The sequence below is a fragment of the Diceros bicornis genome, chromosome 14, assembly GCF_020826845.1.
Source record: "Diceros bicornis minor isolate mBicDic1 chromosome 14, mDicBic1.mat.cur, whole genome shotgun sequence".
NCBI classification, from domain to species: Eukaryota; Metazoa; Chordata; class Mammalia; order Perissodactyla; family Rhinocerotidae; genus Diceros; species Diceros bicornis.
Window position 1 is genome coordinate 64,051,056 of NC_080753.1, and position 24,501 is coordinate 64,075,556.

Sequence of the window (24,501 nt, forward strand, 5' to 3'; positions counted from 1 at the left end):
CACCGTTGGCCTTGCCACGGGACAGGCCAGGCGGGAACACCAGCTGCGCGTTCCCAGTCCCTGAGGCTGTTGTGGAAGAGCCCCGCCCGGCGGCGGCAGAGCCCGGCGGCAGGCCCCGCCCCCGACGCCCCTCCCCGCCCGCGCAGCCGTAGGCAAAGAGGGCGTGGCGCGGCGGGCGCCGTAGGGGGCGGGGTCTGCCGCCGGCGCGTCACGGGCTGACGCGGATGACGCGGCGCCCGGCGGGCCGCAGCGTCGCCGCCTGGCTGCCGGGCCCGCCTCGGCCCGCCCCCAGCCCTCTCCGCCCGGCCTCCTGAGCGCCCTGTCAGATTGTGGCGGCCGGCCGTGCGGTGCGCTCCTTCGCTGCAGCCTGGACAAGGCGACTTGCTCGCGGGCACACCCCTACGTCCCCCCGGCGCCGCTGCCTCAGCCCGGCTGTCTCTGCTCCTCCCTGCCGGCCGCCGCGCGCTCGCGGGGATATGGCACACGCACCGGCACGCTGCCGCGGCGCCCGCGGCTCCGGGGACGGCGAAATGGGCAAGCCCAGGAAGGTGGCGCTCATCACTGGCATCACGGGCCAGGTGAGTGCGGAGGCGGGGTCGGAGCCGGGCCTGCTGCCGCAGGGCACGTGTGCGCCTCGCCCTGCGCTCGGTGCCGCCTGCGTTTCCAGGAACAGCCTTCCGGGTGTCCCGGAAGGTGTCTGCCGCCCGAGTCGGGGACCAGATGTGATTTGGGGGGGCTGCCCTGCGTGCACTGAGTGATTCTGGTCTTCCTCAGGGCCGTGGGTGCGTGTGTTCTGCACGGGATGTGGTCCCACGCCTGGGGAAGACGACCCTCTCTCACCTGTCCGACAGGTGACCGGAGCGCTTGTTTCCGCAAGCCCTCCAGGGTGCGCTTGGAATTTCGTTCTTTGCGGATCCTAGGGGAGGGAAAAGGCCCGGCTCTCTGTGAATATGTGTGGAGCAGTCATCTTGCTTTATCTGGGTGTTAGGGCCGCTTACCTGCTAACGCTTGGGAAGCAGGGGAGGGTGTGCCTTGCTGTTTTGGTGCCCCCTCACCAGATTTCCAGGTAGAAAAGAGAAAGGAAAAGAAAGTAGTCCTGTGGAGTCACAGACCAGGAAATGTCTTTTGTTTGAAAAAGCACACCTCACAAAAACTTTTTTTAATCACATGAACTTCTGAGATTCATGCTCACACATTTTGAAGTGTATGTGACAGACTGGTCCAAAAGTTAGGCTAGGGTTCCATTTCCGAAGAAATGACTTCCTTGAGGGAGGTAATGAGGAGGAGCTGTCTTGAGTGAACCCCAGGTCACGTTGAGCATGGCTAGTTGTGACAGTCATCTCTTAGAGGTGTTGCAGCAGGGCCAGACCACTGTGTCTTACCAAACTGTGCTGTTTTAGATTCAGTGCTGATGAAATAATTTTGCCCATGTATTTTTGTAGAAAAATGTGATATTTGTGCCCCTGGAGATCTCTTGGTGGTGGCCAATAGTACTCGAAAATAAATGATAATAGCTGATACATATTGTTCTTATGTGTCAGTCACTTGACTAATATCAACTCATTTAGTTTTGACAACTATTCTTTGAGGGAGTACTTTTATTATCCCCACTTTACAGATGAGGAAATGGAGGCATGGAAGTTTGATTTGCCTGAGATCATACAACTAGAAAGTGTCCTGCTGGGATTCATATTCTGCTTTCAGAGCTCTAGCATTAGAGAAAAGTTGAAATTGGCTAGGCATAGAGTCAGACTATTAGATAGATGGTTTTTACTACGGGATAGCTGATTAGTTTCTAGTTATTCATGCATCTTAACTTTGTTAAAGGTAATTACAATAAACAAGTGTTTGAAAACTGGTAGGAGAAGTGGTAGGACAAGGATGTGAGGTTGAGGAAGAGAACCCTTAAATTCAGGCAATAAGGCAGGTCAGGGCCTACATACTGTCTATCCTTTTCTAATGCAGGGGACCCTTCTGTAGATGGTTCTCCCTTTTCTAATTTCTTAGCCTGGATCTGAAGCTCAAGTGTTTACTAAGCTTACCTGAGCTCTTGAAGGTAGACATTTTTTTTAGTATCATCAAGAAATTAATTAAGCTGTCACTGTAACTCTTGGTATGGCTTATACCAATTTAAGTGACCAGCAGTGTGAATCAGTGCAGGTTAGAAATGGAACCTTGTTTAGAGCTTTGACTGCAGTCACCTGGCTGGTACTGAGTGGTGAGGGAGGTGTGGAAGTGGCCATCATTCTAGTTTGTCCTGCAGGCTGCCACAGGAGAGTCTTCCTTAAGCATGTGTTCAATATGCCACACCCTGACCAGACATTTTTGACCCCCAACTTCATTTCCAACTTTAAACTCCTGCTTGAGTTGCAGGCTCCTTTTTTTTTTTTTTTTTTTTTTTGTGAGGAAGATCAGCCCTGAGCTAACATCCGTGCTAATCCTCCTCCTTTTTTTTTCCCCCCTCAAAGCCCCAGTAGATAGTTGTAGGTCATAGTTGCACATCCTTCTAGTTGCTGTATGTGGGACGTGGCCTCAGCATGGCCGGAGAAGTGGTGTGTCGGTGCGCGCCCAGGACCCAACCCGGGCCACCAGTAGCGGAGCGCGCACACTTAACCGCTAAGCCACGGGGCTGGCCCTCAGGCTTCTTTTAACTTCTGCATTAGTATTTACCACTTTCCTCCAACATCCACCCTCTGCCTTGTTCCCTTATTTGTTGGGTGTTATGTTGGCATCTGTAGCCCCTGGGACACTGCTGAATTCAGTAGCTGCCACATAAATCCTTGCTGATGGAATTTGCTGTTCTCCTATGCTTTGCATTTATCTTCTAGGACAGTGACTCCCAACCTGGGTATCAAGGATCTCTGGAGGACTGTGAAGTTAATAGAAAGGGTCTGAGAATTCATACCTTATTGTTCATTTTCTTAATAATGTTGGGTGAGAGCTTTCTGAGCTACTCACTCTTCTAAATATTTTGTGTATCCCTACCTAAGAGGCAGGTATAATTTTTATCCCCACTTACATCTGGCTAAGTAAGGTTAAGTATGTTTCCTGAGATTGCACACCTAATGAGTATCAGAGCTGAGGTTTGAATCCAAGAGTTGCTCTAAGCCATTTTGTTATACTGCCTCTGTGGTAAGCCACACACATAAAATTACAGCTCTGTGTGTCTGTGACAGAGACAGAGATTGTTTTACTCTATGAAGAGGTCTCAGAATCAAGAAGGTGAGGTAGAAACCACTGTTCTGGCACTTAGGGCTATCATGGCAATTGTGCCAAGATAGGCTTTTAAATGGATTGTCCCCAATTCCCACTTGCGAATGAGTGCAGATAGCCAAGGTACCTTGTCTCCTCTGCATTTCTAGAATTTACTGTCAGCCGCCTTATTCTGTCTTTTTCCCTCCTCTTTATTCTTGACACAGTAGTTGTGAACTGTTTTCCAAAGTTTTTACTTTATTAAATCACTTTAAAGAAAACCAGGCTCTTGCTTTTCGTTGCTGCCTCTGGGCCCTCTGCCAGTTGTCCCCAAAGTTCCCCTCCATTGTCTGATGATGCTTGCCATTCTTTACTACACCCATGGAAATGTTGTTGCTGTTCTTTGAATACCATCGCCTCGTACCTCCTTGGAGTGTGACTGAATGCTCTCACAAGTCTTACCCCTTTTAACTCAACTGAAAGCCTGCCAAATGCAGCCATTTGGGGAACTTTCTTTGTATTTACATGTATACAATCCTTGTGGGCTACATAGATAATTTACATATTTTAGTTTTTTGGATTGTAAACTGCTTTAAAATAGAAACCTCCTTTTCAGCCTATTACCTCCTACACGGTTTCATCTAGTGGGCTTTCAGAAATGTTAACTTACTCTTCCCGGTAACAGAACACGTCTTTTTTGTGTGTCTGCAGTGTGCAAGGCTTGTCTTGATGCTGCTGGGAATATAAAGATATGTAAGATGTACTCTCTGCCCATTAGGGGTACAGTCTTTGAGGAACTTAAGACAATGCACGTAAAAAGACAGTGCACATGAAAAAATGAGTATTGTACAAGTATGGTTAGGGGCCAAATGAGTGGTTCATTTAACCTCAGGACTCTGGGAGAAGTCACTGAATACTAGAAATAGCGGAGATTATGTTCGGGGTGAACAGCATGCACAGGAGTGCAGAGAGGAGAGAGTTTTGGGGGACAGTGAGGACAAATATTTAGTAATAAAGTTAATTTATTAAATTATTTATAGCCCTTGCTCATTTCCAAAAAGATTCTGAGGTGGCTTCAATAAAACACACATCGTTGGATCATCATAAAAAGAATGAAAAATAAGCCAAAAAACAAAAAACAAGAGTTTGCAGTGAAGGCAATAGGAAGATGGAGGTAGCCTACCAAAACCCAAAGCTGAGGATAGCTGCTGTCAGTTGGGCATAAAATCCAGCTTCAAGCTTCCTGATTGTCAAGACAAAATGGATAGGTGAGTGAAACTTTTTATTAGTACTAAACTCGCAGAGGAATAACTTTTAAACAACAGACTCGAACAACATGAGGAATAATATGCTCGATAGAAGTTTTTTAAAGAAGACAGAATCATCTCCCTAGGACACTCTTTCATTACTCCCTAATGGATGGGGAAAGCACACTTTTTGGTAGGTAGAGACTTTGGAGAATTGAATGGTTGATGTTCGTGGATTTTTGCTTTTCTAATGTTTGTTGTTTCAGGTTGGTCTCTGCCAGGAGAGCAGGCAAGCTGGAACTGTAGATTACTTTGTCAGGTGTTTTTGATAGTAAGGTTGATATTCTTGTTGTAAATATGGAAGAATTTGACATGCTGAGGTCCTTCCCACCTCTATGTGGGCCTAGATTTTCTTTGGGAAGTGGTTTAGGGCTGGTCATAAGTACCAATTCAAGGTTCCAGAGTTTTGCACCATGCCACATGGAAGACAAAGCATTTATCTTTGAATAGTTGAATGGCTCGTTGTGGTCAAGAGAAGTTAACTTGTTTGTGGTTTGAAGATAAGCAAATTTTGTTAAATCTTGCATAGATGAAAGAGATGGACCATTTGAGTTATTAAGGACAGTTTATTTAAGCCATATTATTTTGTTTCAAAATTTTATGGCCTTATTTTTATTTTCAATAATTTCATTAGTTTCTTTTGAGCATATTCTAGCTGCCATAAAACAACCTTGGCCTTTAAAGAGAACATATGTAAAATGGATAACCTGATGCAGACTCAGGTGGCTCACAAGTTTTATCCTCTTCATTTAAGAATTAATTTAGAATGTTAGAAAATGGTAATTGAGAATTGGCAGGAAGTTACCATTCTTTTCACTGTTTTCCTTAACCTCTGTACATAATGCTTCAGTTGAATTATAATAGATGACGCGGACATTGCCTCTTTCAGTTTTATTTTCTAATTCATATTAGTTTACCACAAATTTTTACATTACAATGTAGGAATCAGATTCATCTTTTGTGTAGATGGAGATTTAGTGAAATGTGATGAGGTCTGTTAAAACAAACCCGTTTGATTGGTAATGGCTACGTGGAATCCTGGAGCCAAAGCTGTATCCATTTCAAGGAAGAGGCCCATGACTGATTAGTGATGTCTGCCTGGGAGAGGGATGAGAGTGATGGCACACGTGCTGTTTCTTTATAGGATTGTGCCTCTTGAGGATAGGAAAAAGTGTCTTAATCACTTGTCCCCTATATCTAGCATAACTGGTGTAGGTTAGGTACTCAAAATATTTGATAATTAAATTAATCTTTGGTTACTGATGTTTATTGTCATGCAGAAAACTTGCCTGGAAATTGGAGAAGTCTATAGAAATGGTAATAAAATGTTTTTGATACATTCCTTGTTGGTTGGGTAGAAGCAAGTCATTGTCAGTGTACTGGGGAGAATTGGATAGTATATACCTGACAGGTAAGTTGCAGTTTCTGAGATGAAATGATTTGTTATAACTTCAGATTTAAAGGGTTTGGAATATACAAATTTAAGGGGGAAAAAAATAACATGTCCAGTTTTGTGTGATAGATTTTCAACTATTTTTATACTCCTATTAACTACTAAATTTAAAAAGTATTCCCTTGGCATCCACATTGGGATTTTGGAACTAGAGTTAAATTACCATCATTATGTAGAGGAGGAAAGGAGACTGAGAAAATGTAATTTTCTCAGGTCACATAGCAAGTTAGTGCTCAAGTTAGGATTAGACCCCCAGACTCTTGTCTTTCCATTGTCTTAAGATTCTGATCAACACAGTCCTCCACTAAACAATAAGAAAGAGAGACTGGGCCAGCCTGATGGCATAGTGGTTGAGTTTGCGTGCTCCACTTGGGTGGCCCAGGGTTCACATATTCGGATCCCGGGCACAGACCTACGCACTACATATCAAGCCATGCTGTGGCAGGCGTCCCACATACAAAGTAGAGGAAGATGGGCACGGATGTTAGCCCAGGGCCAATCTTCCTCAGCAAAAAGTGGATTGGCAACAGATGTTAGTTCAGGGCTAATCTTACTCGTAAAAAAACAAAAAAGGGACTGCTTTGAGCCAGAAAATTGGAGTAAAAGACTATATGTAGTACTAAAATGTGTATTGTAGTGTTCTATAAAGTTGAATAATAATAAATGTACATCTGCATAAGTAATCAAATCTATTTCAATATTTAAGGAAAAGATAACTTTATGTTAACTTTATATAACATTTCACATCTTATTTTAACAAAATATTTGTAGTTTGAAAAGGTTGAGAGGCTTAGGGTAATTAAATAGAAGTCTTCGATATTTGATCTACAAAGGAAAATTAACGAGATTACAGGAACTAAAGAGGGGGATTAACTTTAGACAACACGTTCTTTAGAGAACTTAGACATTCACTGTTCATTCAAGGCCGTATGCTGACCCATTTGGTAGTTTGCCTTCAGCGTCTCCAGACACGTTGAGTGCTACCTTATTCACTCATGATGTGGGAAAACCCTGTGTTGCGTATTGCCAGGTTCTGGCTTCTGGACTCGAAGGCTGAAATTGAGGGTGAGCTTTATTAGTGACTGACTTGATTTCTCAGGTGAACTAAAAGTACTCTTAATTGTCCTTGTGATCCTGAATGGCTTTCTTTGAGGTATAGAGTTCTCAAACTTGCCTATGCTTTGAAGCAGCCTTTCCTAAACTTTTGTTAGATAAAAGTTATCACTAAATCAGAATTATTTGCCTGTGATTCCATGTAAAGAATCAGGCTTAAGGAATGAGGCAAACATGCTTGCCTTTAACCAGGATTTTGGATACTTGGTAGATAATTATTTGGGGGAGGATACAGAAAAAAATTTACTGACGTTAATAGAATGATAACTGTGTGCCAGGCCATGTGTCAAGTACTTTATATAAATTATGTGATTTGACCCCAGGTGGTACTTACTTTTACTGTTCACCTTATGTCACACAAGGAAGCCGAGATTTGGAGAACTTCAAACTTGCCTAAGAACCCTTAATGCACTAGTTTTTTTCTCAGGACCTTCTCTCCTGTGTCAAGTCAGACTAGCTCTGTTGGCCAGTTTGTCTACAAACTGTAGAAGTTCACTGCTCTCAAGAAATAAGTTGTTTTTAAAGGCTGTTATATATTTTGATTAGTGCTTTACCATGCCCATTAGGTGATGTTAACATTATTAGCTTGTGTGTCTTAGTAGAAGTCCAGAGTAAGGGTGGGGAAGGGAGGTGGAGAGCTATGTTCTGTGAGTCCTGTTGAGACTCTTGGTGGCTCCTTTCCCTAGCGTTCTTCTCAGTTTTTTTGAGGGTTTTTGCAGTAAGAGATGAAAATGGATAGAGGTAAAGTGCCTTTCTCTGCCCATAAACCTCTGCTTCTTCTGGTGGAGGGTCAAGAGCCTCTAGCCAATTCATGAGATCCTCAGAATCTGGTAGATCCCTGGGGCTGTGGGTTGGGTGGTGGGTTATCTGGATGAAAATAGTGAATGGAGAGCTTGCCCATGAGCCCTGATGAGCACATGGGTAGTCCCAGTTTTCAGTGTGGTGGAGAGAGGCAGGTAAGAGGCTGAGATGCCTGATTGTGTGGCCACTACAAATTGTTCAGGGAGCTTCTCCTGTTGCACACAGATCTGAGAGTTACAGCTCCCAGTTGGCTTGCTGTACCCTTAGATACATTACTTCCTTTCTCTGGTGCTACTTTCCTCTGTAGAGTGGGGTTTGTCCTTGCTGTCAAGGCCCAGATTAGATTTTCCTTAGGAGACTCAGAAGTCTCCTATTCTAGGTTCTTTTACCCCATTATGGACAAAGAAGCCTGTCTAAGCCTGAAAATCTTTCGGCTTTCATCAAATACTTTTGTATTGACTTTTCTACTGGTGGGTTAGTTTAATCTGAAGAGGTGCTTGCTTGACTTGAGAGTAGCCTTCCCTCTTCTCTCTTCCCATAAGCTTTTCTTTTGGGTTACTAGCAGTTCTTCATTTCATACCTCTCCTACATTTCCAGCTAGTAATTTGTTTTTTTTATGCTTAATTAATCTTTTTCCCCAGAGGCAATTACATTTTGGTGCAAATCATCCTCTATTTAGTAATAGAAGTACTAGTAATTATAATTAATTAATTCAACCAATGTTTTAGTGCCAACTATGTGTCAGGCACTGGGGATACAACAGTGAACAAAACAGACAAAAATGACATCCTTATGACATAATTATAATAGATTACAATAAATAACATGTATTGAGCATTTACTTTGTGCCAGACATTGTTCAAAGGGCTTTACATGTATTAACTTATTGAATTAACAGAGCACTCCTATGAGGCAGTTTTCTTATTATCCCAAGGAACACAGAGGTTAGGTATATTGCCCAAAGGTCACTCAAATTATTGTTTGCAGTCAGACTTGAAATGTAAATCCCAGTAATTTTATTTTCTATTAAGTTTGTAATTAGTATCAACAAATAAATTCTACGGAGAGGTAAATAAATTGTGTCTAAAATTTGAAAAACAAAGCATATTCAAGAGTTTTTTGCAGTTGTGGAAAGGTAGATTATAGTAGTAAAATAAGCCTGGATTACTCATTACTACATTGTATGCCTCTTGTTTTATTTTATTTGCTGTGTCATTTGGGTTGTATCTTTAGTTAGTTTTTTGGAGGGCCCATGTTGATGACTTACCTTGCAAACTCCCTGAAGGCTGGGACTCTATCTTGGAGGAAGTGGAGGGGAATGAGTTGGATTTCTAGATCAGCTTGGGTTTGAATTACTGCTTAGCTTTGTGCAGGTTATTTACCTTAGCTTTGAATTACTTGCATGGCTTTGGGCAGGTTATTTACCTTTGCTGCCAAGTTGGAAGAGTAATTCCTACCAAATAGAAAATAAATCTGGCACATAAAATAGGAGCCTTTGCCTCGTTACTGGAATGGACCTTCTTTTCACAGTGTTAACAAGATAATAAAAGATTTCTTGAATTCTAGGAAGGGAAGTTGAATATGAAAGATATTAATATTTATCCTTGCTTTGCGTGGGGAATCTATTATCTAGGGATAGAAAGTTCCATAGTATTTGGAATCAACCACGAAGGCTTTAAAGTACTAGGAGGCCAACAGATTTGACATCCAGTGAGTCTTACAGACTGAACGCACAAAGCAGATCTGGGAGTGAGGCTTATCTTCCCATATAAGAGGATTGTGGGCAGTGAACTTCACTCTAAATCTACCTTGCTGTGATTTGCGGTCCTGGGATGAAAGGTTTGGCATAATTGGAAATGAGAAAAATGTCTTGAGTACTGTCCTACTTTGATCAAAGATTGTTATGTGGTAAAAAGGTTTTTTATGTCTTTAGGTTACATATACTTAATTGATGAACTGAGAAAACAGCATGGAACTGAGAGTCAGAGGCTGGGTTTTAACACCCATTGATTGTATAGCCTTATTTTTTTCTGAGTCTGTTTCTTAATCCATAATGCGAAGGGATTACCTGGTGATCTCTAAAGTCTGTTCAGAATGTAAAGTGCTATGACTTTAGGATTGAACACTTTAGGACTGATTAACTGTAGTAAATTTATAATTAAGTGTGTAAACTAAGAAGAAATTCACGTGAAATTGAATTCACGTTAAAGTGAAAAATCTGAGCTGTCTGCCCTTGTAGGTTATACCAAATGAAGTGATTTTTTGGTGAGGAAGGATTTTTAAATTCTTGTTATTTACTTCTTAGATAGAAGTATTAAAAAATATAAACATCTATATTTTAAGTTTGGTGTTTAATAGTTGAGGTTTTATTCGTTTAGTAAATATTTGCTGAGATTTATTCTGTGCTGAGCTAGGTGCTGGGGATATAGCCATCAGCAAGATGGACATGATTTTGTCTTCAAGGAGCTGATAGTCTAGTGGGGGACAAGCAACTTGACAAGTAGTCTTACAGCATGTAAGTGCTATGATAATAATAAATGAGTCACTGAGTCACAAAAAGATCTTCCCTTAAATAAAAATGCTCTAAAGTATCATTAATTCAACAGATTTATTAAACATCACTTACCTTGGAAGTTTCTGGTTATAAATGCCATTGTGTTAAAAGGGTTAGTTGTGAGGCTTTTTTGTAGGAAGCTGAGCTGCCTAAGGACCATCTATATGCCATTTTATTCTTCTTTTTGGCTTAGAAGTGTTTTGCATAGTCTTGTATTCAGTGAAGGATGGTTAAAGATGTTACGATTTTCATTCTCATTTTTCTATCTCAAAAGCTGTGTTTCCAGCCTTTAACATTTATTCCAATTTGAGACCTTACCAGTTATTTGGTCAGATATATTTATGTATGCACAAGAAAATCATAGACCAAGTGAAGAAGAGTTTGATGAACTGTCATCTTGTGATGACATAAGTTAGGGGGGCAGGTCAAATTTTTCTTTTTGGCTGGTCAAATTTGAATTTAACAGAACATTCTCAGTATAGTCCCTATTGGTGAATTAGGGTCAGCCAGGGAATTAATATTTGTTCTAGTGTTTGATGACTAATATTTGAGTCAGTATTATAAGCAGAGACATGAGTATAGAATCAGATAACTTTGTTTTGTGCTGGAATATTAGATATACATTTATTTGAACCAGGATATATTTTTAAATGTTTTGTTCACTGTAGTAGCCTCAGCACTTAAAATACAGAGTGTAAAACATGGTACCTGGACTTGGGGAGCTTAAAGTAGATGAGGAAGGGAAATGAATGTATAAGAACCCAGAAATAATGATGTGCCCATGGCTTTTAATGGTAAGAGGTCAGTGAAAGAGAAATGACTGTGTAGAGTGTATCAGGGAAAAAAACGAGGTCAGTGGAGGCTAGTATAGTTGGGAAAGCTCCATGGGCTTGGCCTCAAGGATGATCAGATTTAGAGAGAAGTGGAAACACATGAGAAACAGCGTGTGGTATATTTGGAGTTTGGCAAGGGGACTGACCTCACTGGAGGGAGTAGTATATGGATGGAGTACTGGGAAATAACATATTGAAGGTCCAGAGGTGGAAGACCTGGAAAAGCAGATAGTGGTGCTTGGATTTCATGAAATAAGCAGTGGGAAGGCAGCGACGCTGTGGTGTGACAGAGAGAGCTCAGCCTTGGGTCAGTTTGAAACCTGGACTCAAATCCTGCTTTAAAAAAAATGTGCATTTAAAAATGTCTTACTAGCTGAGTGTCTCTAGGTAAATTGCTTAATAACCTTGAACCTTAGTTTCCTTTTTTTTAAAATACAGTTAATTATACTTGCATCACAAATTGATGTGCGGATTAGGTATGATGATTATAATGATGCCTAGCACAGTACCCAACACATACTGTTTATGAAATGATAGTGCTTATTATTTATTGTGTAATAAAATAATTTATCATATATAATTAATTATGTGTAATAAATTTAATAAATAATTTATTATGTATAATAAGTTCTCAAGATGGGGAGGAATGAGAGAAGGATAGAGAAGTGTTTTAAGAATGCAATTTGGGGTAGATATGCAGAATGAATTTGAGTAGTGAAACAATGGAGGCAGGAAGACCTGCTAGGAGCCTCTTGTAATAATGAGGATATAGATACAATGTTGGTTGTGGAGAAGGAAAGGGAATCAAAGAGAAAACATGACTTTGTGGATGGTATTACCATGGCCAGAAATGTAGTTACTGGGGAGGAAAACCAGTTTTCTGGGGAATAGTGAATTTAGTTTTGTTCATCTTGAGTTTGAGGTGAGAGCATGACATTCAAGTTCAAATAATCTGTAAGCTATTTAAAATATAAGCTTGGAATGCAAGCGAGAGATCATGGCCACATAGTCTCTTATAACGACGGGGACAACAACTGTGGAGCGGGAAAGCGTTATATGTGTCCATGCTGCTTTATGGTACCCTTCACCAGTCCTTTTCCCCATCCCCCAGAATTTTCTGTGGCTTATCTGGCATCAAAACTAACATTTTTCCCTTTAGTTCCGTGATTGAAGTTAACTAGGTATTTCCAGTATACTTCAATTCTCCCTCACTCCCTCTTTATTTATTTACTTATTTTTATTTTTTATTTAAATTTTTCTAATGTCACACCCTTGTTTAAGATCCCTCCAACTTTCAGCTTGTCTCCCATTTCTTCTTTCCTTGAGGAATTTTGGGAATCCCACATTTCTAGACTAAATGGAAGCAAGGTGCTCGGTTCCACTAACCATTCCCACCAGGGCTCAGTACATGTGAAATGACTGAGTGAAGCATACATGGAAGATAATCCTGTGCAATAGAAAGCTGATTATCAGTAATATTCTTGGCAATGGGTCACCAGTGTGCCAAACCAAGTCTTTGGCAAGCCAGTAAGCAGTTTTCTTGCCAATCTTGTGACTTACCATAAATAGTACTACAATTGTCTGTATAAATCCACTCATCAAAACGACTCTGTTTTCAGTAGGTTGTTTTGGTGCTCAGTTACGTAGAGCGGAGTAACACAAAATTGAGGTTAGATAATTTTATATGCAGTGACTTTGCTGAATGATGTTTGCCTTATCTTTTTCAGACTGTTCATACAGTGCCTTTTTTTTTTTCTGAGGAAGAGTTGCCCTGAGCTAACATCTGTTGCCAATCTTCCTCTTAAGAGTTTTACTACATGTGAATTTTAGGAGATCCTTTCTCTGACTTTCATAATATTTTTTTTTTAACTTCAAAGGTGAAAAAAATAAAGATATTTACTAAGTATTTATAGAAAGTATTTATACTCAGTAATTACTCTACAGTTGGAAATTGTACCTCCAGAGCTTGGTCATATTGTATATGCTTAAACATTGGGTTTCATTATAATGCTGAAATGGATTGCACAGTCACATATAACAAACATGTTCCTTGATGCAAACTGAAAAGGCCTCTAATTTGCACCTCTAGCAGTATTTTTTTATTATAATAACATGATTTCCTATGTTTCTTAGAAGACTGCTCTATTTTTGTAACTTTTCACAAAAGTAGTTGGTTTTTCAGTATCTTTTTGAACTATATTTTTACATTTGTTCTTTAAAAATGATGAATTGGAATTTTACAGATATGTATAGGCTATAGTAATATTTTTGGTGGTTAATGTTGATAAACATAAACATATTTATTTTAGCTTAGGGTGGAATCTCTCAAAATGTAATCTTGATTGCAAGAGACCTGCAAAGTTGGCATATGCTCCTGTTGGAGTGATCTGAGTTAAGGAGAAAGAGAATGGGAACCACTGTTGGTCAGGAATTGTGAGGCCAGAGATTTCACCCTGCTTGCGGGCTAGCAAGTGAGCCTTCTCCAGTTCCCTGAATGATGGCCTGAGACACAGTGCTCCTGGGTCAGAGACAAAAGACTTGATTACTCATAGCACAGTAGACAGCATGATCTTCATGTTTGCAGCAGTTCTGTTTGCCTCGATCCTCTTGCTTCCCAAGGCCACTGGGGGCAAAATGGTGGTAGGTTTAGATAGATGTTGCAAACGCAGTGGATATGCATCACGGTTGAGAAACCCTAAGGTTAAGGGAACCCTAATCTTTTATAAGGTGGCTGCTAGCAAACCTGCTCAGCCTTTGCCTGGGAGGGAGATATTTATTATTCTGGATAGCAAACACATCTTCCCTTTGCTCCAGAGAGAGAGAGACCATTTCCATCTTAAAACGCTGTCTACTTTACAAATATCCTTTAAAAGATAGTACAGAACAAAAGCTGTCATTAAGTCTGCTCCTAAGACATGCAGAAACAGCTGAGACCCATGGAGAATTGCCTCCTAATACTTGTTAACTCTGTTAATGGAAACTCACTAGTCTGACAGCATACAGAAATTTTCCCCGTATTTCTCTGTACATCTGTATGGGGAGCTTGAACTTTATTTTAGATCCCCATTTTCTTTCCTCCTCTTTACTTGAAGAACAAAATGGTAAGACCTGGACTTAGGTGCTTAGTGTAGAGTAGATGAATGGGCATTGCCCCTAGGGGATGCATTTATATTTTGCTGAATGTGTGGGAGTGGGTAGTATAGTAGGAGTACCTTTGATGAAACATTAAGTTTAGTCTGATAGATTAGTCTCAGTTGGCCTGAAGAACCCAACTCAGAAGAACTTTTTTCCAGCCCTGGAGAAGAACTCACATCTATGCTTCTCCTAACTATGATGCCACCTGGATGATTCTAACTCAGTTGGATTAGAACCTTCTCTTCCTCATTGAGCATGTGTGAACGCATGCCATCATTCACTGTTTATAATTTACTTGCTTACTGAATGTAAAATTCTTTTGTTAATTTTAATGCTTTCTCTTGCTTTGTTTTAAAATCGTACCTAATTTAAACTTTCTCAGCTTCACTATGAGATTACTCCTATCATTTATGAGAATGTTTATCTAGTGTCTGCTGTGTGAGGATAGGCCCTACCCTCAAGGTAAGAAACCTTAGGTCTTTTCAGATTTTCTTAAAGTTTCCCTAAAGTCTTGTTTTGATTTTTATGAGTTTTGATGTTATCATCAGAATATATTCAACTTACACATTTTATTAAACAGAGTCTGACTTTTGCACTCAAGGAATGCTTTTTTCTAGGTAAGTCAGGCCTCATGACACTGATCAGGAAGATCAAAGGGGTTTTGGAATGGAGCAGTGTGGTTTACGGTTCTAAACTTGTGATGTGTAATTTCACTCCTATATTAGCTATAAGAACTTACATTTGTATGTTAATTTGTAGTTTTTGAAGCATTTAAAAAATTGTTTCCATTGTTCTTAATAGTATTCTGTGAGGCAGTCAGGACAGCTGTTACCTCATTTTGTAGATGTGATGACCAATAAGACCCAGAGTGATCAAATGACCTGCCAGTGCCTTGGGGCTAGTGATTGTCATCCATAATAACTCCAAGCTTTTTTGCCCTGTCTTGCAGATCTCCCCAGTGTAGTAGATATAATTTGATTTTCTTCTACTTTCTATCATCAGTGTTTTACTCTAGGCTGGTATTTTTCTTTACCGTTTCGTAAACAGACTATGATAGGCAGAGTAATGCCCCCCACCCCCACCCCAGGATGTCCACATCCTAATCCCTGGAACCTGTGAATATGTTAACCTCTCATGGCAAAAGGGACTTTGCAGATGTGGTGAAATTAAGGATCTTGAGATGGAGAGATTATCCTGGATTATCTGTATGGGTCTAATATAATCATGGGGGTCCTTAAATGGGGAGGAGGGAGACAGAAGTGTCAGGACCAGAAAGATGGCATTGTGAGAAAGACTCAACCAGCCATCACTGGCTTTGAAGGTGGAGGAAGGGGCCGCAAGCCAAGGAAGGCGAGCAGCCTCTGGAAGCTGGGAAAAGCAAGGGAATGTATCTTTCCTAGAGCATCCAGAAAGTGACTGAGCCTTATTGACACCTGGATTTTAGCCCTGTGAGATCCATGTCAGATTTCTGACCTACTGAATTGTAAAGTAATAAATGTGTGTTATTTTAAGGCACTACATTATGGTAACTTGTTACAGCAGCAATAAGAAACTAATACACAGATCATGTATTTGTCCATGCTTTTCACTTACTTAGAATTCTCTTTTCTCTTTTGCTTTTTCCTATTCATATTTATCTGTCTTCAGATTCTACCCTTCCTTCACGTTCCAGGCCTTATTCATTTCCATCATCTTGAAATTCTTTGCACATTTTAAATTATCTGACGAATATTTTTGAGTACCTTCTGCCAGTAAGTAAGATATTCCTTCCTTTGGTATTATGGAGAATACCAGATGTCCTTGTTTTCAAGAAACTTAATCTAATGAGCATTAATGTATCGTTTTAGCAAGTATTTATTCATCACTGAGCTCTGTGATAGGTACTTTGATAGCCACTGGTCAGAGAGGTAACACAGTTTGTAAGGATATGTGTGGAGTTTATACCAACATGCTCCTAATGATGAAGCTGTTCTATCATCACCATCCTTATTGTTATATAAAAACAGAGTTCTCCTTTGTTGGCTTTGAGGAAGCAAGTGGCCATGTTGGCAGAGAACTATGGGTGACGTCTAGTAGCTGAGGGTTGTCTCTAGGTGACAGCCAGCAAGAAGCTAAAGCCTTCAGTCCTAGAGCCACAATAATTGAATTCTGCCAGCAAATGGAGTAGACCCTTAGATCCACTCAGGCTTTAGATGAGACTGACGCCTGGCTTGTAGTCTTGCAGAGGACCCAGCTATGCGTGCCAGGTTCCAGACCCGTAGAAAATGTGAACTAATAAATGTGTGGCATTTTAAGCTGCAGAGTTTGTGGTAATATGGTTATGCAGTAATAGGTAACTAATATGAGAACTAACGTATTGCCACAGCACATGCAAAAATAGCTGTGAGACAGGGTAATGTAAAAGCCACATGAGCAATGTAAATATGTGTTATGGTTATCCAGGGGGCATGACTGCAGTTGGGGAGATAGGAAAACCTCACTGAGGAGGTGCTTCTGAACTGTACTCTGCAAGACGGCAGACTTGGAGATGATCCAGAGACTTTTTTGGACAGAGAGGCATGACCGAAGGTGTGGGACGGAAGGCACAAAGCTTGTTCTAGAGATGCTGATTAGATTATTTGACTGAAATGTAGAGGTCATGTGAAAATAGTGGGGGATAGGCTATCAAGAATGGTTAGACCAGGGCCAGCCCGGTGGCATAGTGGTTAAGTTTGTGCTCTCTGCTTCAGCTGCCCAGGGTTCGCAAGTTCAAATCCTGGGCATGGACCTACACATTGCTCATCAAACCATGTTTTGGCGGTGTCCCACATAAAATAGAGGAAGATGGGCACAGATGTTAGCTCAGGGCTAATCTTCCTTAGCAAAAAGAGGAGGATTGGCAATGGATGTTATCTCAGGGCCAATCTTCTTCACCAAAAAAAAAAAAAAAAAGATTGGTTAGACCAGGTTATGGTGAGCCTTGTAGCTTAGACCCTGAAGTTTGAACTTCATCCATTAAGTAGTAAGAAGCCATCAAAAGTTTTTGAAAAGAGAAGTGGTATGACAGAAATTATCATTTTAGGATATTAACTGGGGGAGACAGTGGTGGACAAAATAGTTTGAAGGGTAGCTAGAAGAAGAAAGACCACTTATTTCGTTAGTACAGGTGTGGGGAGATAAGAATCTGAACTACAGTGATAGTTATTCACTCACTCCAGAAATATTTATTGAGCACTTAATATGAGCCCAGCATGCAGTAGATAGGAAGGAAACAGTGAGAAAGATTGTGAGAGGAGAATCAAAGGACTTAGATACTGATTAGATTGTTGGATTGGGAGCACCAGGGGAGAAGTGTTTGTTTCTGTGGTTGGTGCCAGTGATATTCGCTTAGTGGGTATCTATGAGGACAAGGACTATATTTAACTGCTATGTCCCTAGCACAGTGCCTGAAACATGATGGGCTCTCAGTAAATATTTATTGAATTATATCTGGAGTTAATATCTCCTTTGTAAAACTCCTGGATGAAATATTGACTGCATAAAAAAAGAACTGGGAATGTAGGCGTGCAATATATGATACTATAGAGCAAGAGTCGACAAACTACAGTCCATGGGCCAAGTCCAGCTGAGGCCTGTTTTTGTAAATAAAGTTTTATTGGAACATAGCCACACCTGTTTCTTTACTTGCTGTCTGTGCTGCTTCCACATAGAGTTGAATAGCTGCAACAGAGACCGCGTGGCGTGCAAAGCCTAAAATGTTTACTATCTGGCTCTTCACTGAAAAAGTTTGCCAACCTTTGCTGTAGTTATCTTCTTAGAGTAGACAGTTGAATTGCTATGGGTGTAGATGATATCTCCAAATGGGAGAATGTGGAGACAGAAGGAATAAGGATGAGATGGAGAAAATGTTTACATTTCAGGTTTGGAAGAGGAGGAAGAGCTGATGAGGGGAAGAGAAAGAGAACAGAGTACGGGGTAATAACATGGAATCTGAGGAAGGGCAGAGGTGTTTGTTTTTGGTGGTAAAATACACATATCATAAAATTTACCATTAGTGACATTTACTGTTACATTTACACTGTTGTGTAACCGTTACCACTATCTAGTTCCAGAACATTTTTATCACCCCAGAAGGAAACCCTGTACCCATTAAGTAGTCACTCCCTATTCCCCCCTTTCCCTAGCCCTGCATTCTGTCTCTATGGATTTCCCTATTCTGGATATTGCATATAAATGGATCGTATAATATGTGACCTTTTGTATTTGGCTTCTTTGACTTAGCATAGTGTTTTCAAGGTTCATCCATGTTGTAGCATGTATCAGAACTTCATTCCTTTTTATGGCTGAATGATATTCCATTGTATGGATATACCACGTTTTGTTTATCCATTCATCTGTTCTAGGACATCTGGATTGTTTTCACCTTTTGGCTTATGTTAATAATGCTGCAATCAACATTCATGTACAAGTGTCTGTGTGAACACCTGTTTTCAGTTCTCTTGGGTGTATATCCTGGAGTGGAACTGCAGGACTGATTTTTGTGTAGGAGGGCTTAGTATTGCAAATGCTTGAAGGGAGGCCAGGAAGAGTTAGGACTGTGAAAGGGCTTTTTGATTTTGGTTACAAGAAGTCATTTGGCGGCCTTCGCTAGAGCTAAGAAGGGAGCAGCAATCAGATTACAGAGTTACTGTAAGACTAGGTGGTGGGGACTGCTGGTGTAGGTTACAAGTTTGTAAGGTTTGGCTGAGAAGAACTAGACATAGTTTCTTATCTGTTGAGGGCATCCAGTCAGTGAAGATTTTTGTTTTTCCTGATAGAAGGGAAACAGGCTTCTTTTCAGTCATAGTGGAGCCAGTGGAGGAGAGGAGAATGTGGTTGTGGAAGAGGCTAAAGCAGGGAGGGTCATAGGCACAGAGAGGCATGAGAGGGGTAAGAGCGTCCAGTCTTGCACGGCGCCCTGGTGGTGCAGAGGCTGCTGTCTCTGCCCGCAGCAGCGATGTGCTTGTGGGAGCCGTTCTGTGATGTGATTTTGGGTGTTGTTCCTGGTTGTGAAGCCTCTCAGCTTCTTCAGTCTGCAATAGCTTTAATAAATTTTTCTAATTTAGTTGGCTGCGGAATAATTTGTATGGCTTGCCAGTAAGATCTCTAAATGATTCCAGGGTGGAAAATGATAGTATATGATGGTGGGTGAGGTATAGATAGGGAGGTTACAAACCAGATTTTGAAGTCCCCTAAGAAACACAAAAGTGTGAGTGGATCACACCAGTGAGGTTGTTGTGATTTGATTAGGGGTGGTGTAAGTGCATTTCATGGTGAAAAGTGCTGAGAAGCAAAGAGAGTATTGTGGTTTTATGTTTCAGAAGTGGCGTCAGGAATTGAGGATAAGATGTTCTTGCTGTATCCCTTTTTTGGGTCTAGGAGAATGAATGAGTAGGAGGCCTGAATATCAGTAGCTCCCAGATTTTTAGATTTCATAGACTGATAAAAACTTGAGATTGATCTATGGTGGCCAGATTTTTATATTGAAAGTAAGAACTTTAAGAATAGCAAATTCTTAACTACTATTAGTCATTTAATTAAAAAAAGACATTTTACACACCAAAATGTGAAAAGGATATACTGTCAGAATAAAGAACAATCACCAAATTATATACTTTTGGCTATGTGACCTACTTTAATGTGTCTATTTTTCTCATTTTGTTAAAGAATGGGTTAAAAATGTGTCATGGATTGGCATTACTCTGTTTACTACATTTGGGAACCACCATTGAATGTTGTTTTATTTAAAAAAAATTATTCACTTCTCTGATTCTCAGAACTCAAATATAAATTTCTTAGCCTGCAGTCACCATTTTTTATGGACGCCAAGGGTAGGACACATGATCTCATGACTGTGTGATCTAGGGTGGGGTGACTATTGGAAGCTAGGGCTGTCTGGAAGAATCTGGAGTAACTGTGCTTTATAATACTTTGTCTTTCCTACTACCCATTTGATGTTGAGCACCATAAAAAGTGCTTGGTAAGCATTAGTTAGTTGTTTGAGATTTTATTTTTTGCCACTTCCTTTGGCATACTGGACAAACTCCTTAGGCAGTTTTCATGCCTCACAAAGAAAATACCAGCAGAAGCTAGTAGAGTCAGGAGCCCCAGGTAACCCTTATAGCTCTGTTTCTGCAACTGTCCTTAGTCTCTGAGTGTGCTTGGAAGGAATATGCAAATTTTTTTGTGTGTTATTTCAACTTTAACTTGGGAGCCTGAAACTGAAATCAAGTTTTGGGGAGCTTCAGAGTGGTTTCGACTTGGTTTTATGAGGTTGGTCAGCCTTGGGTATGTGGAGGAAAGAAGTATTGAGTGAATTTCTCAAGGGTGAATGGGAAGATTTTGGGGCGTTGTTTTTGAGGGGAAGTGATAATACATAATGGATTTTTCACAGAGTTTTGCTTTTCTACATTTAAATATAAACCTTGAAAAGAAGACATAGGAGTTGGAACTACCTCTATTGTTTTTTTTCTTTCAGCTTTTTTGTGGACTATAGTGGTTTTTCGTTTCACCCCCCCTCATCCATTTTGCTGTTTTACCTAATTTAGGAAGTTTTGAATTATTTTAACTTAACATAGTATTTTCTTTCCATTGAGTTATCTTTTAATCTTTACTGATGTTTGAACATAAAGATTTTAGACTAAGCATAATCAGAAGTTTATACTATTGCCAGACTATATTATAATATAAATATAATATATTTATATTATAATATAAACAGAGCTATTTATTATGGGAATCTTGATTTTAATTGCTAAAAACAAAAGAATGTTTTGAAAGGAGTTATTTTATCTAGACCAGGCAAATGATTGGGAACCCAACTTGAAATCTTAGAAGACTGGTTCTCTGTGTAGGGCACAGCAATTAGTGAAGGGCTCAGAGTTGGGTCCTGGAAACCTGAAAATTACTACTTAGCTCTTTGAACAGTGCAGATCACTTAACCTTTATGGCTTTGGTTTTTCTTCCCTTTAAAAATATATGTCAAAAAATTGATGTAAATATACACATAAAGACATCTGAATTTTCTTTTTGCTCTCCTAAGTTAAAATTTACAGTGTGTTTAATGGAAACTAGAATTTAGTAGGACATGGACTTTTGTGGATTATGTTTAACTTTGGGTTTGGGAAGGATTTCAGGAATTTGCCTGCTACAGGACTCTGAAGAGGAAGTCAGCTGTTGGCTCCTCAGAGGGGTCTTCGAGTGTCACAGAGGCTGTTCTGGAAGAGGCAGCAGTATTGCTCCCATAGCATCTTGAAATGATGACTGCAGTCATGTGGTGGCAGAGGCTGCCATCAGGGGCTCTGGGAAGGAATGAGCCTTTTGAGGTTTACAAGGTAGAGGGACATGTAGGACTGACTGGGTTACGGTTTTGTCTTCCTCAAGTAGAACAACTGAGTATGCTATGAAGGTTTAATTTATCTTTATAATTTGACAGTTTTTATTTTCTATTTAGTTGGAGTACGATTGTGTTAATAAGCAGATATTTTTGTCAGGAATGATTTTGGCAAAGTACCCGTTTCTGGTATCCTAATTCTGGCCTTGGAATTGAGAGAAATCTATTCTAAAGGAAGAGGAGAGCTGGATGAACATGGGTTTGAATCTTGACCTCAGTACTTGGTGCCATGGGCAAATTTCTGCATCTCTCTACACCGCTCTTATCTGTGCTAGGAAGTAATAAACCTACTGCAGAGTGCTATGAGGATTGAATTGTAAGGAAGTGCCTTGCGCGATGGCATTCAGGAGATGGGAGCATTGTTACCCTAGAGGATTATTTTGGTTTTTCCTGTGTAACAGACAAGATTCAGGCAGTCCCTTATCTTTTGACATCTGATTGGCTCATGACACTTTTCACTCCCTTCTTCCCCAACCCTGTCTGCGGTAGAGGCCTGGGTGGGGGTGGAGCCATAGGAGCCCCCCAGCCCCCCACTCCCTAAGTCTGCTTAGGGACTCCTGCTGCTCCCCTCTTCTCTTTCCCCTTGCTTCCCCCTTTTCACTTACACACTGCCATAGAATTTTCCCCAGGAGCTTCTGGCTGCTGTTGCTGCCAAGAGCCTGGCTGTCCCCTTCTATCCCCCATTGTTGACTGGAGTCCCCTTTTACCCCATTCCTCAGATATCATACCTGGACCCCCACATGGTGAAGCTGTTAGCAGAGTATGGGGCTAATTCTGAAGGGCAAAGAGGGAGCTCTGCAACATTGCCTGATGGGAATAGAGAAAGCCATTCCGTGTAGAAAAAGCATTATTAAGGATTAATCTTAACACTACGTGTTGTGGGCTTCAGGAACTAAATTTGTGTTCAACTGAGTGCTCTTCCTGTGGAGAAATAGGTTGCAAGTTTCAAATAGCTTATTTGTAAGTGTATTTTTGGAAGAATTTGTTAAAGCACACCCTTTTGATCAGTTAGGACTACCAGTCCAAAAGCCCACCAAACAGGTTGAAACATGACTGCTGTAGGGGTGGGGAAGAGCTGCTTTCTTGATTGCACCTTGCAACAAGTGACTCCTTTTTCTTAAACGCAGTTTTTCCTGTTCTAATGTGGGCTTAGCTCAAGGCAGACCATTGAGGTGTGGGTGGAGAGGGGTTGGAGTGGACAGTGAAGAAAGAGGGAGAGCTTGTAAAGTAGAAGAGGAAAAGGAGAGAGGCAGAAGGCCACAGAAGTGCTGAGAAGCATAGAAGGGTGGTATTGGCTGTTTAGTGCTGAGCCTTTCAACTTTTAAGTCATTTCCCACTGTGAATAGATCTTTTAAATCAGTGATGAGATGTCATAAACGTTTAATGCTGAGTGACATTCGCGTTGACACAGCCTTGCTGCTTATATCCCAGAAAAGCCGAGCACGCTCAGACAGGTATCTGTCTGCCCTTCCTGTTTCTTTACTCGCATGGCAGTGCCTAGGCTTTCACTGAATTATGGGAGTGTGCAGATTTCCCAAGTTGTCTGGAAATCCTGCCCAGAACTGGGAAGGTAGAAACAGGTGTGAGAACCTCTGTTTGGGGAACTGCGGTGAGTTCTGGGCAGCTGTACACGCGTGGCTGTGTCCAGAGGGATCTGGCCCTGCCTTTTTCTCGCTTGCATGGCCACTGAGATCCAGCTGCCATTGTGACCCAGGGTGTACCTATGCATAACAGCCCTGTATTCTGGAATCCCAAGGAAACAAGCCCTGTCTGTCCATCCAGTCCTTCTACTCCAACCGTAATTCATCTGTCACCTCCCTCACTTCATCCATCTTGGTATTTCCTCCTGAAGTCTCTTTTTTCCCCATTCACTCTCTAGGAAGTACTGAAATTCTCACCAGAATCAGCTGCTTCTCTAGTTTTGGAGCTCATTCCAAAAGAATACTTTGTTTTTCTTTTTCGTGTTTTGACCTTCGATTTCAGTCCTCTCCAAAGAAATTCACCTTTTGCAGCTAAGGAGGAACCTGTCTACAAAGCATAGATAGCTCTCTGTCTTGTGGCACAATAGAATCACTTGGGTGGCTTGACAAAGTCTTGGCTCTTCCCCTATTCAATTTGGTGGATTTAGGGTGAGACTTAGACTTGGCTGTTTTAAAAAATGTTCCTAGTGATTGCCAAGTGAGCTCGGACAGAGAACTGCTCATTTAAGGGGACTGTGATAGTCATTGAACATGAAATGATTTGAAATGATTTTTTTCCTTAACATTTTCCCAATTATTAAAAATAATAATACATGTTTACTGTGGAAAAATTAGAAAGTATAGGAGGGTATAAAGTATCAGGAAAAAAAGTATCAGCTAGCGTTCATAGTCACACCACTCAGAAGTAATCACTGGCAGCATTATTATTTTTTTTCATTGTTTTGACTAAACTGTTTCTGATTTGCGGTACTGCTTTTCAGCCAATGTTACTGGCCTAGAATAGGATATGGATCTGATAGTGGATCTGGAATCTTTCCTGAACGCTTCTTTAGGAGTCAGCAAGTACTGATTGAGTTCAAGGGACTGTGGGGGACTGTGGAGCACACCTCAGGGTGCAAGAGTGAGGAAAATCCTATCTTCAAGATTTCTCATCGCGTAATCCATGTAGTGCCTCCTTGGCCTCTATTACAATTATTGTCACAGACATCTGCTTGTGTATTT

The 24,501-nt window shown here is 40.8% G+C and overlaps 1 protein-coding gene across 2 annotated transcripts in view; it reads left to right on the forward strand.

Moving 5' to 3' along the window:
• Window positions 1-316: 316 nt before the first annotated feature.
• GMDS (GDP-mannose 4,6-dehydratase) overlaps window positions 317-24,501 on the forward strand; it is a 628,451-nt gene continuing 604,266 nt past the window's right edge. The window contains exon 1 of one of the 2 annotated variants that reach the window (XM_058555392.1): window positions 317-578. In XM_058555392.1, the coding sequence (XP_058411375.1) occupies window positions 477-578 (102 nt within the window). In that variant the 5' untranslated portion in view covers window positions 317-476. The remainder of the gene's footprint in view (window positions 579-24,501) is intronic. The other variant, XM_058555393.1, reaches the window with a different exon arrangement.